Raw genomic sequence first — 19,742 nt, forward strand, 5'->3', positions numbered from 1 at the left:
ATGTGAGAAGAAAATGTGTTAGTACTCACCCACAATTTTTTGGTCCCTCCTTGTTGACCTGTTGGAAGTTCTAGGTGAAGATCTCCTCCACTAGAGTACATTTCTACAACCTGCGACAAAAGAGCCATGACAGTTAAGTTCGAAATCATATCCTCAATGCATGTGACTTGCTGTTATATGGAAATAAGTTTGATAACCTAATTGTTTATCAGAAAAGATTTAAAAACATTTACAGATATAAATGTAGGGTAAGTGTCATGTCATATCACCAGAGTCAGTGCCCCATATGTGTAAACAATGGTGGTAGTTTTAACAAAAACAAGTTGACTTTGAAATATAAAACTGTGAAACAGTGTAGGTATCTCAAATACTGAATTTTCAAAAATCCATCCATCGGACACTTACAGTTTATGAAAATGATCAAATTATAGAAATACAAATTCTTATAGTAACACAAGTGCTTTTTTATTCACACATCCTATTAAAAGGCTAATATGCAAATAGACCGAACGGTGGAACATCAGGAACTGAACAACTGGTTGCTATGACGTGCACTGACCACCAGGGGGCGTGTGCGGAACATGGTGGGTGTTGGCTGCAGCACGATGGTGGAACAGGTGAGCGTGGGCGCCAGACCAAGGCGGGGTGCCGGTTGCTGTCCTCAGGGTTGCTGTCCTCAGGGCGAGCCTCTGGTGGTTACTGAAAATTCTGTTTCCGTGCGCAGTGGTCCAGCCTGGCTCTCGCACCTGCTGCTGGCGTCGGTCCGCCATCAGTGGGTGCAAGGGGTGGCTGCTGGCCCTGATTGCCCCTGAGGGTTTCTTCACCTCCCCCTGCTCCTGAGGGGCGCTGGGGCAGCAGCCACCGCTTGCACCGGCTGCTGGCGCCGGCCCCAATCGCTCTGCACCGTCAGTGGGTGCGAGCGGGGACAGCTCTCAGCGCGTGGGAGCAGCAGCGGTGGGAGCAGGGCTGCCAGCAGACAGGGGACCAGGGGCAGTGGCGGGAGGGGCCGGGCGGGGGTGTGGAGGATGGGCCAAGACCCACCCCAGTGCCTACCTCAGCCTTGTGGCCCACAATTCCTTTCAAGGAGCACGAATTCATGCACTGGGCCCCTAGTTTATATTAAGTCCCAGCAGTGGACCTAATAGCTGCTATAATTGTGAAACAGTGAAGAGTGTATTTTCTGAGACATATACAACAATTTTAATGTAGTAAGAAAACATTTGGTTTCCACTGGCCGCAAAATCACAGGTGCTGTTACTGCCTCTGTGGCTTGTACCCCTATACTCATGATTTTTTAAAGTTGTTTTAATGAGGTATAACTGATGTACAATAAACTATACATCTTTAAAGTATACAGATGATGTATTCTGTCTGACATATGTATACAGTGTAAAGCTACCACTTCAATTAAGATATGTCATATACCCATTACCTCCCAGTTTCTTCATGCCCTTTGCAATCCACTGTCCCTCTCGGACCCCCTCCAATCCCCAGGTAACCACTGAGTTGCTCTAGTCCACTCTAGATTCATTTGTATTTTGTAAAGTTTTACATAAATGGAAACACAAGTCTGTATTCTTGTGTCTGGCTGCTTTTAATCAGTATAATGATTTTGAAATCCATCATGTTGTTGTATGTATTTATAGGTAATTTCTTTTCAATTCTGTGGATTATGCAATAATTTTTGACCCATTCACCTAGTGATGGACATCTGGGTCGTTTCCAGTTTTTGGTCATTACATATAAAGCTGCTATGAACATTGCATTTATAAGTCTATGTATGGACGTCTGCTTTCCTTTCTCTTAGTAAAGACCTAGGAACAGAATAGGTCCTGTGGTAGGAGACTTCCTTTTAATGGCAGGTAACCCTATCTCCTTATAAGAAATAGTATATTTAATTATGCAAATCTGGGGTGAAGTAATAAGAGAATGGGTGGAAACATCAGTAGTTTTATTACAAAAGTCCTCCAGGGGCATATAAAAAAAGAACAAAGAAGGAAAACAGTAATACTTTAGTATAAACTTAAAGGTTTTTGGTGAGTGTGGTACTGTTAAAGAAATGCACTGGGAAAAGACTAGTGGGTTAGGATTTTTTCTGAGTATTACTACTTGTTTTCTAATTTCTTAAAACAGTGTTTGTTCCCTTAAAGCACTGATTGTAAGGAATAACAGATTAACTGATGGGGTAACTATGGAACTTTTTCTGAAACAAACAAACAAACAAACAAACAAACAAAAATAACCAAAACCCCCCCCCAAAAAAACCCCAAACCTCCAAAAAACAAAAAGAACCCCAAAACAGAAAACATCACCTATTATTTCATTTAACCTTCTAAGGAATTAAGGAAATAAGTGTAACAAAGTTTGAAAGTTATACTACTGATAACAGGGAAATAAATGAGAAGATAGGGACAGAAAAAGTCTAAATTATAAAATCAAAGGAAAGTTTATATTGAAACTAGATATGTGACACATTTTTGATTTTTAGTCCAGTGCTATTTATCCTAATTTAATCAAGTCTAGGGGAAAAAATCCAAAAATATAGACATAATATAATTTACTTTTAAAATTCCCACAAAGAATGTTTATTTTTTTGTGCCCACACATATGCTCATGCAGAAGCATGGAAAAGGGCTGACCTGACACACACCAAGATCATATGAATAATACTTACAAAAAGGGCATAGGTTTGGAGTTGTGCTAACATAATATTTACCTGCTTCACTTGATTATTTAAGTTTAAATTCGTTGAAATAAAATAAACTGTTCAGTTCCTCAGGCACCCTAGCCACAGATTCAAGTGCTCAATAGCAACGTGTGAAACGTGCCTACTGTACTGGAAAGAGCAGATACAGCCCTAGCCAGTTTTACTCAGTGGATAAGAGCGTTGGCCTGCGGACTAAAGGGTTCCAGGTTCGATTGCTGTCAAGAGCACGTGTCTGGGTTGTGGGCTCGATCCCCAGTAGGGGGCGTGCAGGAGGCAGCGGATCAGTGACTCTCTCTCATCATTAATGTTTCTATCTCTCTCTCCCTCTCCCTTCCTCTCTGAAATCAATAAAAATATATTAAAAAGAAAAAAGGAAAAGAAAGATCAGATACAGAAGTTTTTCTCTATCCCAGAAAGTTCCACTGGACGGTGTTAGATTGGAAGGGAAGAAGTTTAAAGGGACTTTTGCTTTATACTTGTTGGAATTAACATTTTTCCCAGGGAAAACATACTCATGTGTGTGTATTGTACAATGAAAAAAATCAGATGCAATTCCTTGCTTTACAATATTTCCTTAAATTTAAGGTTAAGACTAATGAAAGTATAACATATTATATAGAACTATTAGAGGTCCAGTGCATGAATTCGTGCACCAGCGGGGTCCCTTGGCCTGGCCTGTGGGATCGGGCCCAAACCGGCTCTCTGACATCCCCTGAGGGGTCCCAGATTGTGAGAGGGCACAAGCCAGGCCAAGGGACCCCACCAGTGCATGATCGAGGCCAGGGAGGGACGTGGGACGTTGGCCAGCCGGGGAGGGACTGTGGGAGGGCTCCAGGGCATGTCTGGTCCATCTCGCTCAGTCCTGATCAGCCGGACCCCAGCAGCAAGCTAACCTACCAGTTGAAGCATCTGCCCCCTGGTGGTCAGTGCACGTCATAGTGAGTGATTGAGCAGCCTTAGCATATCATTAGCATATTATGCTTTGACTGGTTGAACGACCGACCTGTCAACTGGACACTTAGCATATTAAGCTTTTATTATATAGAATTAGGTTAAGGTAACTTCCATACAGAGTTCCAGTTATAAAATACACAAGTCCTGGGAATGTAAAGGTACAGCATGGTGACTATAGCTAATAATGCTGTTTTGCATATTTGAAAGTTGCTAAGAATAGATCTTAAAAGTTCCTGTCACACACACACACAAAAAAAATTGTAACTATGTGTGGTGATGGATGTTAACTAGACTTATTGTGGTGACATTTCACAATATACTAGTATACAAATATGGAATCATTATGTTGTATAACTAAAACTAATATAATGTTATATGTCAACTATATATCAATCTTTTAAAAAGCCCTTCAAGTAGGAACTTGGATAAAAACAATGTTTCCCTCAAGAAGAATGCTTTCCAGATAATCTATATTGGTTTTAAGAAGACAACTTTGGTTTTTTTATTTGCTCTCTTGTGTGTGGTAAAAAGTATATTGGGCTAAAACTTCTTGAATTAAAATGTTTAACTAGAAAAAGACTAGATGAACAAAAGAAAAAAGTCAGTATTGAATCCAGAGAGAACTGTTCTAGCTGATAGCCTGCTGACTTGAGGCTGAGGAGAAAAGGCACAGGTTGTAAGGCCACTTAAACAACTGTAGGCTGCCCACTGCTTGCCATGTCCAGGACCCCTCCTTCCACTCTGCCCACCCCAGGAGGGCACCCTGGGAGCTCTGTCACCTCACTGTTGCAGTGTGGCAGCTCATGCAGCAGGGTCTGACAGAATGAAGAACAAGCTTTTTTTTTTTTCAATGTCTTTGACTAAAAATAGTCAAAACAAGAAAGTAGCAAGAATTTATGAGGTTTCTGCAGGGAAAATATATCATTACCTAAAGTAGAAAAAAGATAGAAATGAGAGAGTGATAGTGATGAAGAGGAAACACTTTTCTTGCACAAGCAAGCAGGACACACAATTTCTCCTTTTGTGATGAAGCTATCTAATGAAAAAAAAAAAGGGAGCATCTGCTATACTTTCAACAATAAAGATAAATTTAAAAAAATTAAAATTCGGGCAGAGTATTTTTATTAGTAGCTTTCCTCAGCCAGTGCGAGCAAGTGCTGGGGAGAACTGCTTTCTTACTACTTCAGCACAGGATTCTTAAGCACTTCATAATTCAAGCCCCTAAAATCTCATCTTCTTCCTCCTTTCCCCTTTCATTGTTTATGAACATGTCTACCAGGGGGTTCTTGGATAATAAAAACCATTTTGGTTACCACATCTCTGCAGCTTACCACAATATATAGTATTTCCCTCCACCTGTCATTTTCAAGATATTGTAAGTCCTCCAGGGTTGGTCCTAACGAACTCTGGGGGCTCTGGATGTAGATATTAGGACCCACTCTGGAAAACAACCGGATCTCCTTCCAACACAGACAACAGAATTAGATAAGCTACAGCGGCGATTGGGAGTCACTAAGGATGTGGGTGGGGTTTGGGAAAAGATCTGAAGGAGCCACACACCAGCCATACCCACTGTGGAAGTGACAAAGAACCAGTGAGGAGGGATTTCAAATTTGAAAACAATTACTACTAAAAGATTGGATAAGATAAAGAGTTAGATTTAAAAAATTTTCCCCTTGGCAGGTATTCTCAGTGGTTAGAGCATCAGCCCACACACCAAAGGGTTCCAGGTTCGATTCCTGGTCAGGGGTACATGCCTGGGCTGTGGGTTCGCTCCCTGTCCCCTGGTCAGGGGTGTGTGCAGGAGGCAGTTGGTTGATGTGAGAGAGACACTCTGATGTTTTTCTCTCTCTGTCTCTCCCTCCCTCCCTTCCACTCTCTCTGAAAAGCAATGGAAATAATATTCTCTGGTGCGAATTGAAGAAAACAAAACAAAATAAAAATAAAGTTGCTTTTAATCATGATTCTTTTTTACCTTTCTCTTAGACTTCAATTTCCAGACTACTATCAACAAAAAATTATCAAAAATAGGTAAAAAAAAAAAAGGTATAAACTGTGTTATTAAAAATTTATATTGGACCAGAAATAGATTATATGCAAGAAAAGTAGAAGCCTTGTATAGTAGAAAGCTCTTCTTAAATTAAATGCAGAGCTGCTTAAACTATAATACCAGAGAAGCCGTAATTGTAATGGTTCCAAAAATCCAGTATTAGACTGCTGACATTCAAAATTTAGGCCACAGCAAGATGCATTAAAAGAATACCCCTCTTCAACACATCTTTAAAACCCCATTATTTTAAAGTCTTGAAAACTATAACAAACTGAGATTTTAAGCTAAGCATTAATTTCTACCAAAATGAAGCTCATTCAAAGTCACCATTATAAACTCACCTGCAAAGGCTCACTGTGAGGGTTGTGTATGTTTATTATAGGTGAGAAACTGCTATTCACAGGGACTCTAGCCCCAAGGAATGGCCTCAATCGATAAGGATTTGGAACTCCAACTCCAAATACCTGTTTCAAAAGTAGGAAAAAAAGCAATTTGAGTTGCTCTTATAACTAACATTTTTATAGGTTATGATTGATTGACCTAGGGAAAACTGGTGAGTCTAATGTAGATGAGAAAAGTTTCAGCTCCCTTCCAAAGGAGCACACATGTGGTTTCTATATCTGATTTGGCGACATATTTGCTTTACTACAAATACATGCATTTGGAATAATTTATATGATATATTGGAAACAAAATGATAGCAGTACGTCAGGAAGTTGTGGGATAGACAAGAAAATAGGGCCTCAAAAGAGTTCCCTACTCCAACCCTTAAAGATGAATCTAGGGCCCAGACAATCTCTCAAATACCAAGCCCAGCCCTACCTAGGTCATGCCCACATGGGAGGTCCTGGGTTGACTAATCAGTGTTAGCCAGTCATTCAAATAAAAAATATTTACAACGTGCCTTCAATGTGTTAGGCACAAACAAACAGTACTGAATAACTGAATAGTGAACAAGACAGATAATGCACCTGCTCTCATGAAACTTACATTCTAGTGTGCGTAAGAGACTACATAACAACAAAAGGTTTAAAAAATGGGAAATGCGATCTAGAGTAACTGGCTAAAGGAGGGATGGGACTTCTTTTATAGAGGGTGGTCAGGGTAGTCTTCTCTGGGGTGTGCGTGACATGAGTTGTCATCTGAAAGATGATAAAAGCCAGCACTGGGAGTGGATTCAGGCAAGGGAAAGTGTACAGGTAAGAGGCAGGAAAGGGCTTGGCTTGTTTGAAGATCTGGAAGAAAAAGAGAAGTATGGTAAAATGGGATGAGGTAGGAGATCTATAAAGGAGTCAGATTCTTAGATCCTTGTAGGTCTTGGTCAGAAGTTTACATTTTGCTCTAAGAGCAATGGGAAAACCCAAGGATGTACATGGGAAGTCAACTAGATCTGATTTATGTTCAAAAAAGACCCCTCTGACTACAGGGATTGGGGAGGAATGGAAGGCCAGTTAGAAGGCTACTGTGTAATAGAGAGGTAATGACAGCTTGGAAAAGGGACAGGGAACATCCGGCCTGGGGGCCCTTATAAGGCCCACAAAATCATTTGGTCTGGCTCTGCCAAAGCATCAGGGGAGAGTTAATTAAATGTTTGACCAAATACAGCAGGCTAATTTTTAAGTTGATAATTTTGTATGGCCTGCAAATGATGTCATAAATATCCAAATGGCCCTTGGCAGAAAAAAGGTTCCTCACCCCTGGCTTAGAAGATGGCAGTGAAGAGGAGAGAGGTAGACAGACTCGATATATATTTAGGAGGAAGACTGAGGTAAAGAAAGACAGCTGGCCACTGAGGCTCATCTTGAGAACAACCTGATCATGACACTCAAGTAGTCCAGACTGGCCACGACACCTAGGTCACTTGGGGTGCCTCTGCAGGACAAAGGTCTTCATATTCTAATGATAGCCTTTTTATTTACGCCACAGGTGCATGTTAACACATTGCGGACGGATCACGAGAATTCTCGTGTTTTCTATTCTAAGGCTTGTGGCCAATCATGAGAATACTTTAAAAAGATAGTAGCTTGTAAGAACATCCTTATCGATTGAGTAATAAATAACTTCAAAATGCAATGGGTATTTAATTTTAAAGCGTGCCTTTAACATTTATGTTAAACATTTTCTATACTCGTTCAATAGAAACTTATCTGGCCACTGGGTAAGCTAGCAATAAAATTACTGGTCCATAATGTGTTAATATGAGTGTCACCTATAAAGTGCCATAGTTATTTATCTATACAAGCCTTTAAAAGTTTACTGACTGCCACTAAACAACCATTAAAGACTTATTTTCATTAAATAAGTACAATATATGCTTATGACTAAATGGAATTGTTTACTTTGATACTAGTTTTCAAAATAAATGAAGTGCTCTGGGCACTGGAGAAGAAATGTTCAAAAACAAAAATCACAAAAACTATAAAGTAAAACAATGAAACAGTTGAGTTCCATGGCAATAGCACAGTGGCTAAGAGGCTGGTCTTCAGAGTTACAAAGACATGGGTTTGAATTGCTGCTCAACAACCTACTAATAGCATAATCTGGGCAAATTAAAAAACCTTTATACGTTTCAGCTTCCTTATCTAAAAAATTGAGAATAACTATCTATAACACAGGCAGAAGTGTATGTAAAGTATAAGAAATTCTTAAAAATCTTGATAACCTTGATTATAAAAATCTTGATTCACAAAACAGTAACTTACTTTAATAACCTGAATAACTGTACATAAAAAATAAGCTTATTAAAAATTTTATATATTTACTAAGAAATTTATGTATTTACTATATATTTACTAAGAAAAGCAGACATTATGTTTTAATCTTGAAACTATTATTGAGTATGCTTCACAAGTATGCAAAAAGTAAAGAGAATTTAGTGTGAAAATATTTTTATGATTCTTTTGTCAATCAATCTTACATTAACACTTTAGCAGTAGCTTTATTCATCTGTTCAGTCTAATTCGAACAGGGATATTCACAGACACAATAGGTATACAAATGCTTCAAGTCTAAACTCTTACATTTTCTATTATCCTTAAAAGTTATTGAAGAGAGATTGTAAAAGGTGGTCATGTTATAGGTCAGAGATGATGACTATATTTTAGAAAACAAATGAACGTTTTAATATCGGTTCTTACCTGGTAGGTAAATACCCCATGATTAGATGTATTAATAAATAAAGTATTTTCTACATTTCCTACTACTCTTGCAAGAAAAACTACATCAAATGATGTATTTCCTCCCGGAAGAATTTTCTGTAAAAGAACAGCAATAAATAAATTAGTAACCAAAAAAGCAGATCATGTTATTTACAATTAGATAGCTAAAGTTCTCTAAAACAAATATCTTAAAATCATTTCCATAAACTACCCCCCGCAAAAGTCTAAGCTTTAAATTAGCCAAACTATTTTGCAATGGAAAATAACAAAAAATATGTCTTCAGAATGGAAGTTTAGTCACATATCTTTGTCAATACCAGTCTAAAACCCCACACAACAGAAGGTTTCCCTGGATTCTGTTATTCATCAATCACTGGGCTGGAATGCAGTGCCTCATTATAGGCTGCTGTCCCCTCCTCACACAATCAAGCAGGAGTGAGCAGAAGCTGAACTTTTTATATACTTGTACTCCTATGAAGCAGCAACCTGAGCTATTCCAAAGAAATAAGCGCAGACCTCAACCCCTTGTCCTCTGCTCCCCATTCACACAAGGCACAAAACATACAGCACCTTCTTTAAGGAAAGAAGATAGGAGGGACAGTATGTGCAAGAACTCACTCCTGTTATCTTGTGCAAATTGACAATGTCATCTATACTAATAAAAGCCTTGGGGGTGATCAGTCCAGCAGGGGAGGGTATTTGGGAGCAATCAGGTTCGCAGAGGAGCAGTTAGGTGTCAATCAGGCCAGCAAGGGAGCAGTTAGGGGGCAATCAGGCAGGCAGGTGAGTGGTTAGGAGCCAGCGGTCCCAGATTGTGAGAGGGATGTCCAACTGCAGGTTTAGGCCCAGTTCCACAAGGATCGGGCCTAAACCTGCAGTTGGACATCCCCCGAGGGGTCCCATATTGGAGAGGGTGCAGGCTGGGCTGAGGGACACCCTCCCCAGTGCACGAATTTCATGCACCGGGCCTCTTGTTTTAGTTAGAAAAAAAAATTATTACCAACAAAACAACAGGGCTGCTTGAGAAGTTCGAGAGACTGTGACTGCAGTTCCGTCTGCAACAAAGCCTTAAAATGCATTTTAATGAAGTCATCAACCTCACTCATTTTGCCTCTATGTCTAGGACTCTGAAATACTCCCCAAATTATAGCTTAAAATATATGACATTGAGACTTGGCTCACACATGGCAGAGAATGGGAGATGAGGCTTCCACCAAGAAGGTAAAATAAATTCAGCTAAAATGTTTACACACTGCTAAGGGCTGAGTGTGGGCTAAAACATGAGAGTATAGAACCTCTGGACACTATAGACACTAAGTAGAGGCCACACCTGAGCCAAAAATCAGTAAGAGAAAGTAGCTGGTACATTCCTAAATAATTTGAAATGAAGCCAAAACCTTCAAAATAACCCAGTGGAGAAACCAAGATGGTGGCATAAGGTAAACACCTAATTGTTGCCTACCACAACAATTTTGAAACTACAACTGGAAAACAGAGCGCACACCGTCCAGAACCACCGGAAAGCTGGCAGAGTGGAAAACCTACAACTAGAGAAAAAAAGAGAGGGGGACGCTGAGCCTCAGGAGCTGTGGAGGTGCGGAGATCCGTGAGCGCGGAAAGGGCGGGCGGCTTAATACGCGGCAGGCTTGCTCGTAGCGCGCAGAGAGGGAGGGCAGCGGACGCTGCGTGGCTAGCTTTCTCGTTTGGGAGAAAAATAAAACCTCCGGTCTGCACTGAAGTCCAGCTGCGGTCGGGGAGAAACTGGGCTGTTTGGCAGCAGGCAAGGCTTGAGAGCAGCTTTCTCTCAGAGGCGCGCAGCCATTAATTCGGGCACAGAGGAACCGGCCCTCTTAGGGCAGCGCGGACGGAAACCAAGTTTGTCTGTGCCATTCTGAGACTCCGCCCCATCCAAGCTGAGCACAGCCCTCCCAGTGACTGGATTTCTCGTTCGGGAGAAAAACAAAACCTCCGGTCTGCACTGAAATCCAGCCCCAGCTGGGAAGAAACTGGTCTGTTAGGCAGCGGGAGAGGCTTGAAAGCTGCCTTCTCTCAGAGGCGCGCAGCCATTAATTCGGGCACGGAGAAACCGCCCCTCTTAGGGCGGAGCAGACGGGAAACCAAAGCTTGTCTGTGCCACCCTGAGACTCCGCCCCATCCAAGCTGAGCACAGAAGCTCTCCCAGCAGAGACACTGCTGATCCTCACAGCCAACTGGCTTGGAGATCAATTCCCGCCAGTGATACCAACAATCCCAACCACTCTGAACTCCAGTTTCTGGGGACACGCGGGGGACCCAGACGCCTACGGGACTCTCGGCCATCGGTCGGAGAGTGAGAGTGACTTTTCTGTCGGTGTGGACGACACCAGATTTCAACCACTCTCATAAGGGACACATTCAAGAGGCAGATTCAGTGAGCACCAAAGCCCTACTGTGTCTCCAGCACAGCAATTCTTCCGTTATAGACACAGCAGGCCCTCACAACCGATTGGACCAGAGGTCAATTCCTCCCAGTGTACCAACAGCAATCAGGGCTTTTAACTACACCAAGACTTTCCACTCAGCCCACAAAGGGGAGTACCAAGAGCGACCACCTAGGGTGATTGGGGAAACTGAGCTACTGGCCCCTATAGGTCACTGACCACACAAAGCCACTCCATCAACACAGGGAGGCAGCCAAAATGTGGAGACATCGAAGTATGTCACAAGTAGGAGAGATAGATGAAAGCAAACTAATGGACGACACGGTGTTCAGAACCATATTTATAAGGTTACTCAAGAATCTTCTAAAAACCGCTGAGAAACTTGAAGAGACCTTCAAGGACCCAAATGAGAATACCAAAAAAATGGAAAAGGACCAGTCAGAAATTATGCATACACTGTCTAAAATAAAGAATATACAGAGTAGACCACCGCACCCGAAGAGTCAAACCAAAGATCTGGAATATGAAAAAAACACCCAACCAGAGAGGCGGAAAGAAAGAAGAATCCAAAAGTGTGAGGATAGCATAAGGAGCCTCCGGGATGGCTCTAAGCGTACCAATATCCGAATTTTTGGGGTGCCAGAAGAGAGAGAGCAAGATACTGAAAACCTATTTGAAGAAATAATGACAGAAAACTTCCTCCACCTGGTGAAAGAAATAGACTTACAGGTTCAGGAAGCGCACAGAACCCCAAACAAGAGGAATCCAAAGAGGACCACACCAAGACACATCATAATTAAAATGCCAAGGGCAAAAGACAAAGAGAGAATCTTACAAGCAGCAAGAGAAAAACAGTTAGTTACCTACAAGGGAGCACCCATACGACTGTCAGCTGATTTCTCAACAGAAACTATGCAGGCCAGACGGGAATGGCAAGAAATATTCAAAGTGATGAATAGCAAGAACCTACAACCAAGACTACTCTACCCAGCAAAGTTATCATTCAGAATTGAAGGGCAGATAAAGAGCTTCACAGATAAGAAAAAGCTAAAGGAGTTCATCACCACCAAACCAGTATTATATGAAATGCTGAAAGGTATTCTTTAAAAAGAAAAAAAAAAGTAAAGATAAAAATTATGAACAACAAATACATATCTATCAACAAGTGATTCTAAAAATCAAGGGAATTAAAAATCTGAGGAACAGAATAAACTGGTGAACATAATAGAATCAGAGGCATAGAATGGGAGTGGATTAATAATTCTCAGGGGGAAAGGGGTGTCTGTGGGGGAGGGTATGGGAAGAGACTGGACAAAAATCATACATCTATGGATAAGGACAACGGGGGAGGGGGGGAGGGAACTGGGTGATGGGGAGATACATGGGAAAATAGGAGAAACAATTGTAATAATCTGAACAATGAAGATTTATTTAAAAATAAAAAAAGACAAAAAAAAAAAACCACCCCACAAAATAACCCAGTGGTCAAAGTAGCAGTCACTATAGAAATTATAAAATATTTTTATTTAATCGAAAACGAAAACACACACAACATATAAAAAATTGTTGGCTGCAATTAAAGCAATACTTGGAAGGAAATTTACAGTATTACACACTTACTTAAAAAAACAAAGCCTCAAATCAATAATCCATGTTTCCACCTTAAAAAACTAGAAAAAAGCCCTGGCTGGTGGCTCAGTTAGGTGGAGCATCGTCCAATACACCGCCCGCCCTGCTCTGCCCTGCTCCGTGCTGCTCCGCCCCGCCCCGCCCCGCCCGGGCTTTCCCTCTGGCAGCCACCTTGCTTTCCGCTTTTCCTCCCTCTTCCTTCTAAGTTGTCTTCAGTCTTCACTCCTCCCTCTCTCAACATATGCAAATTAACCGCCATCTTTGTTGGGCAATTTTGCATACTCGCCCTGATTGGCTGGTGGGTGTGGCCTTGGCGGGTGGGCTTGGCTTGGGTGTAGCATAGGTGCGGTCAATTTGCATATTACTATTTTATTAGGTAGGATATGTATATATGGTGTCCTCTCAAAAATGTATACACATACACTTTTTTGATGGCTCAATTGATGTTTCTTTCCTTTCAGATTTAACCCATTTGAATTAATAATTATTCAAAGTATGTACTAGTATAGATTTTTTGAGACACCCTGTATATCTAGACAGATAGATAGCTTCAAATAGAAAGTTGCACTTGCTGTTTTAAAAAAGTAAGCTTATGATTCTGCTTAACAAAACTACATGACAGAAATGGAGGTTGGGAGTTGAAGCCATAGCACCAAATAGCTAAGCTTTCTTAAAAGCTAAAATATGTTAATATTTAGTCAGGTGCATATTTGGCTCATTTTTCAAAGCAACAAGAAGGAAGCCACTGATTGAAAATGAGAAAGAGAAAAAATATTTATCCCTTTTTCTCCTCCTTCCTTCTTTTCCATTCAAAATTTAAAGGCAAATATTACTTTCTGCTCTTATTGGAATTTTACCCTAGTCCTATATAATAAAAGGCTAATATGCAAATCTACTGGAGGAACAACTGGTCGCTATGACACGCACTGACCACCGGGGGAAGATGCTCAACGCAGGATCTGCCCCCTGGTGGTCAGTGCGCTCCCACAGGGGAAGTGCTGCTCAGCCAGAAGCCCTGAACTGGGCTCACAGCTGGTGAGCACAGAAGTGGTGGCGAGAGCCTCTCCCGCCTCCGCAACAGCGCTAAGAATGTCTGCAGGGAGCAGGCCTAAGCTGGTGGTCAGACATACCCTAAGGGCTCCCGGACTGCGAGAGGGCGCAGGCCAGGCTGAGGGACCCCTGTGCACCGGGCCTTTAGTATAACCTAATTAGACAAAATTCAATGTCTATTCATGATTTAAAAATCTCAGTAAACTAGGACAATAGAAGGGAACTTGCTCAACCTGTTACAGGGGATCTAGAACTACCACATTCAATGGTAAAAGATTGAATGCTTTCTCCTCCAAATCTGGAACAAAGCAACGAAATCCTCTCTCATGACAGCTATTCAACATTGTATTGGAAGTACTAGCCAGTGCAATGAGGCAAGAAATAAAAAGCATTACCCATTTGCGAATCAGGCCCAGAGGGAGGCCTGGAGAGAGAAGCAGGGTCTGATCCGCAGCCCCCTCAGCAGTCAGTGCTGTTTTACTGGGGCAACCCAGCACTGACTGCCGCTGCTGCAGGCGCAGCATCCCAGCACTGACTGCTGAGGGGGCTGTGGATCAGGCCTGGAGAGAGAAGCAGGATCTGATCCGCAGCCTCCGTGGCAGCTGTTGATCAGCCCTGCCTCTCTGATCAGGCCCAGAGATAGGCCCGGAGATACTGACTGGCATAGAGACTGACCAATCAGAACCAAATCTGGGTTAACTGCGAGGAGCCAATGGCTGCCTAGGAGATGGAGCTTTTGACACTGACTGGCATAGAAACTGACCAATCAGAACCTAATCTGGGTAAACTGCGAGGAGCCAATGGCTGCCTAGGAGGCGGAGCTTTTGATGCCGACTGGCATATAAACCAACCAATCAGAACCTAAACTGGGTGAAGTGCGAAGGCAGAACTTAAGGTGGGGGCTGAGGAGGGGTTTTAAGGGCAACAGCTGTTTGGTGTAAGGTGTAAAAAAGTGGTTCAATTTTTTAATGACCAGTTTGGCAGTATAGTGCATATGGCTGGCTATCAGTCCAGATATAGGGATTATGTATTTTTGTCTGCCAAGAGCATCTCCTCCTGCTGAAAAAGGCTCCCCACCCCATTTAAGCAATCCTACCCTATATAATCTACCTATACTAATAAAAGGGTAATATGCTAATTAGACCAGGTTGACTGGCCATCTTCCAGATGTCCGACTACCTTCCAGACAAAGCCATGGTGGTGGAGGCAAAGGCAGAGGCAGTTAGAGGCAATCAGGCCAGCAGGGGAGGGCAGTTGGGGTCGAGATCAGGTCGGCAGGGGAGGGAAGTTAGGGGCGATCAGGCAGGCAGGCAGAGGGGTTAGGAGCAATCAGGCAGGCAGGCAGGCAGAGGCAGTTAGGGACGATCAGGCAGGCGAGTGGTTAGGAGCCAGCAGTCCCAGATTGTGAGAGGGATCCTGGATTGGAGAGGGTGCAGACTGAGCTGAGGGCCCCCCTCCCATGCATGAATTTCGTGCACTGGGCCTCTAGTCCTATATAATAAAAGGCTAATATGCAAATAGACTGAACAGCAGAAAACCAAACAACTGGTCGCTATGACATACGCTGACCACCAGGGGGCGTGCGCAGAACATGGCAGGTGTCGGCTGCAGTGGGATGGTGGAGCAGGTGAGCAGGGGTGCCAGACCAAGATGGGGTGCCAGTCACTGCCATCGGGGCAAGCCTTTGGTGATTACTGAAAATTCTTTGCTCCCGTGTGACACAGTCCTGCCTGGTGCTCACACCCGCTGACGGCGCTGGCCCCAATCGCTCCATGCCATCAGTGCATGGGAGCGGTGGCAGCGGGAGTGGGGCTGCCAGCAGATAAGGGACCAGGGGCCATGGCTGGAGGGGTCAGGTGGGGGCTCGGGGGATGGGCCGAGACCCACCTCTGTGCCCACCGCAGCCTCGCGGCCCACAGTTCATTTCAAGGTGCACGAATTTGTGCAGTGGGCCCCTAGAATCAAGTAAGGGACTAATAGCCAAAACACATAAAAAAGTCAGACAACTCAGTAAGAGAAAAATAAACAAGCCAAATAAAAAATGGGCAGCAGATCTAAATACACATTTTTTCTAAATAAGATATCCAAATGGCCAACAGGTATATTAAAAGATGTTCAACATCACTAATCCGCAGGAAAATGCAAATCAAATTCACAGTGAACCCTGGTTGGTGTGGCTCAGTGGCTGAATGTCGACCCATGCACCAAAAGGTTGCCAGTTCGGTCGAGGCACGTATCTGGGTTGTGAACTTGATCCCCAGTAGAGGGCACACAGGAGGCAGCCAATCAATGTTTATCTCTCACATTGATGTTTCTCTCTGTCCCCCTCAAAATAAAAAATCAATAAAAACATATTTTAAAAAAACCCCACCACAGTGAGATATCACCTCATACCTCTTAGAGTGGTTATCATTAAGAAAAGAAGAGGTAACAGTTGTTGTGGATGGGGAGATAAAGGAATCCTTATACACTGTTGATGAGAATGTAAATTGGTGCACTCATTATGGACAAGTATGAAGATTCCTCAAAATATTAAAAAAAAAAAGAACTATCATATGATCCAGCAATCTCACTTCTGGGTATATATATATCCAAAGGAAATGAAAACAGGCTATCAATGAGATATATGCACACCCATAGTTATTGCAACATTATTCACAATAGTCAATATGGAAACAACTAAGTGTCCATTAACTGATGAATGGATAAAGAAACTGTGATACATACACAATGGTTTACTATTCAGGCATGAAAAAAGAAAATCCTGCCATTTGACAACATAGATGAATCTTGAGGGCATTATGGTAAGTGAGATAAATCAGACTGAGAAAGACAAATACTTCATGATATCATTTATATGTGGAATCAAAAAAGCTGAACTTGTAAAAACAGAGTAAATGGTGATTACCAGGGGTTGGAGGAGAGAAGATTAGGGATATATGTTGTTTAAAGGTACAAATATGCAATTAAGTAAATAAATAATTTCTGGAGATCTAATGCAGAGAATAGTGATAACAGATAATACTGTAGTATAAACTTCAAAGTTCCTAAGATACTAGATCTTAATGATCCCACCACAAAGAAGAAGAAAAAAAAGATAATCATGTGATGATAGAGGTGTTAGCAAACCCTATGGTGGTAATCATGCTGCAATATATAAATGTGCCAATTCAAGGTACATTTACACAATGTACCTTAAATTTACACAATGTTATATGTCAATTATATCTCAGATTAAAAGAAAAAAATGAACCACACCCCACTGTATTAATCCATCTCTTCCCAGTTTGTTTCATCACCTAACATCTTATAAAATTTACTTATTCCTCCTGTAGACTGGGGCCTCTCACAGTGCTAGCAAAGAACAGGAACTTAAATGCTAAATGACTAAAATGGACTCAACTGTCCAAGAAGTCACTTTGTAGAGTAGAATTTCCCAAAGATAGGGGAAAAAATATGAGAGTTCAGAAGTGGGTCTGAGAGATGGGAGCAGTAGTAATTAGCATAGAATGTGAGCCTCTGAGAGGACAGATGGGTGTGAGACTTGCCCTCTGGGTAGCTGCTGAGGGTGACAGGTGAGAAAGGTGTCCTGAGACTAACCAGCCTTCAGTGGGTTTGAGGTGGGTGAGGGTGTTTTTGTGGATGCAGTGGGAGCAGGGGGTGTGAGAAGTGGCATGGTGTCTGCTGTTCATAAACCTCGTCAGCATACGTTGACTATGGTCCAAATAGAATGTTGGTAATGAGTTATTTTTGACCTCAGTAAAGTCCAACCCTTGATAAGTGCAGGTACAATAGGGCCTGTAACACAGTGAAGCAGTCCTTGGCCAAGGGGCGTGGTGCCATCAGATGGTGGCCCATTGGGAGAGAAGGCCCTGAGGGTGGAGGACTCTCTGCCTGTCCACATCCTCCCACTGAATGCATTTATGGCCCAGCCTGTCTTCTTCCATGGAGTCTTCCTCCAGCCTGCATAGGTCTCTGCCCACTGACTCTCATTAGACTGAATATTTGTAACACTCATTTCAGTCTGTTAAACGTTCTCTGTCAACTCTTCCTGGAGAGGGTTATACAGTCTTCAGTTAGGTTATAAACTACCTAATGTCTAGGGGCCACACAGGTTTCTTGTATTTCCTCACAGTTTATAGAATGCTGCCAACTAGGAATGTCACTGACACTCAAAATGCTCTTTTAATTGAATTTTCTTTTTTTGTTTTATATTTAGGATGTAAAGGAGAGAGATTTACTTATTAGGGAATAAAGCAGTCAGGGACTAATATCTCGGGAAAAAAATATATTTATTTACAACTCTTGCATCCCCTATGGTGCTGTCATACCGCCCTACACAGAGGTAAGTATCATTAAAAGAATCTCTGTTGATCACTGATAAATCCAAAGTTCCTGGAAACTAGTAGGTACTCAACAAATATTTGTTAAATTAATTCATACTTCCACACAGATGGCAAACTATTTTTTAATTTACATTTTCTTATGTTTTAAATTTCAAAAGTAGTAAGTGCTTATTTCACCTAGGGATACCTTGCAAAGATGTATGAAACTAATTCTCTTCCTTTTCACGTTATCCAGTTAACCTGTGTATCTGTCTATACATTACATTACTCTGACTCTTCTTAAGATATCCGAATACATAGAAATTTTCTGTTTTATAAAAATGGTGCCATATTCTACTCTACAATGTGCTTTACTACATCTTACCCAATAAAAGAGAAACATGAAGATTAACCATCACTCTGCTATGCCCACAGCCAATCAGAGTGAGTATACAAATTAACCTAACAAAGATGGAGGTTAATTTGGATACGTAGGCACAGAGCGGAGTGAATCCTGCTATGAGGGGAAGGGGGACATTGGAGGGAGCTACTGGAGTGGTGCTCCAGACAGAAGCGAGGACATGCCGGCTCCAGGTGGCCGAGGAGCGGGGACATGCCGGCTGCCAGGCCCCAGGTGACCGGGGAGCGGGGACGTGCCGGCTCCAGGAGTGACTTGCCGGCTCCTGGGCGGCTGGGAGTGAAGCCAGGAGCCTATTCTTGCATGAATATCGTGTAATGGGCCTCTAGTATTAACATATATACCATAGCACAGTGGTCGGCAAACTGCGGCTAGCAAGCCACATGTGGCTCTTTGGCCCCTTGAGTGTGGCTCTTCCACAAAATACCACATGTGGGCACGCACGTACAGTGTGATTGAAACTTCATGGCCCATGCGCAGAAGTCGGCTTTCGGCTCTCAAAAGAAATTTCAATCGTTGTACTGTTGATATTTGGCTCTGTTAACTAATGAGTTTGCCGACCACTGACATAGCACATCTATATATACACAAGCCTAAGCGATCGTTCGACTGTTCAACTGGTAGCTATGACACACATTGACCACAAGGGGGCAGATGCTCAACATACAGGCATGGAAACATGGAACAGACTGATGAATCTCAGAGGGAAAGGGGGAGGATGGAGGGCGGGAAGAGATTAACCAAAGATCTTACACGCATACTAGAGGCTCAGTGCATGGATTCATTCACCAGTGGGGTGCCTCAGCCCGGCCTGCGCCCTCTCGCAATCCAGGACCCCTCGGGGGATGTCGGACTTTCAGTTTCTGCCCGATCCCCGCAGTGCAGGCTAAGGGACTCTGCCGGTGCAAGAATCCATGCACCGGGTCTCTAGTTATTCCATATTAACAGAACAGTTCTAATTCATTCTTTTTATTATCTCCATAGTACTCTATACTACTGATAATATCACATTTTGTCAATTTCCAATAACA

General features: G+C 42.4%; 1 protein-coding gene across 1 annotated transcript in view; it reads right to left on the reverse strand.

The window, feature by feature from the left end:
- TMEM131 (transmembrane protein 131) overlaps positions 1-19,742 on the reverse strand; it is a 202,855-nt gene that overhangs the window by 78,263 nt on the left and 104,850 nt on the right. The window contains exons 6-8 of the mRNA XM_079792637.1: positions 8,849-8,965; positions 6,053-6,175; positions 30-110 (exon numbers count right to left, since the gene is read on the reverse strand). Coding sequence (XP_079648763.1) covers positions 30-110; positions 6,053-6,175; positions 8,849-8,965 — 321 coding nt within the window. The remainder of the gene's footprint in view (positions 1-29; positions 111-6,052; positions 6,176-8,848; positions 8,966-19,742) is intronic.

The sequence above is a fragment of the Cnephaeus nilssonii genome, assembly GCF_951640355.1.
Source record: "Cnephaeus nilssonii genome assembly, chromosome: 15".
NCBI lineage: Eukaryota > Metazoa > Chordata > Mammalia > Chiroptera > Vespertilionidae > Cnephaeus > Cnephaeus nilssonii.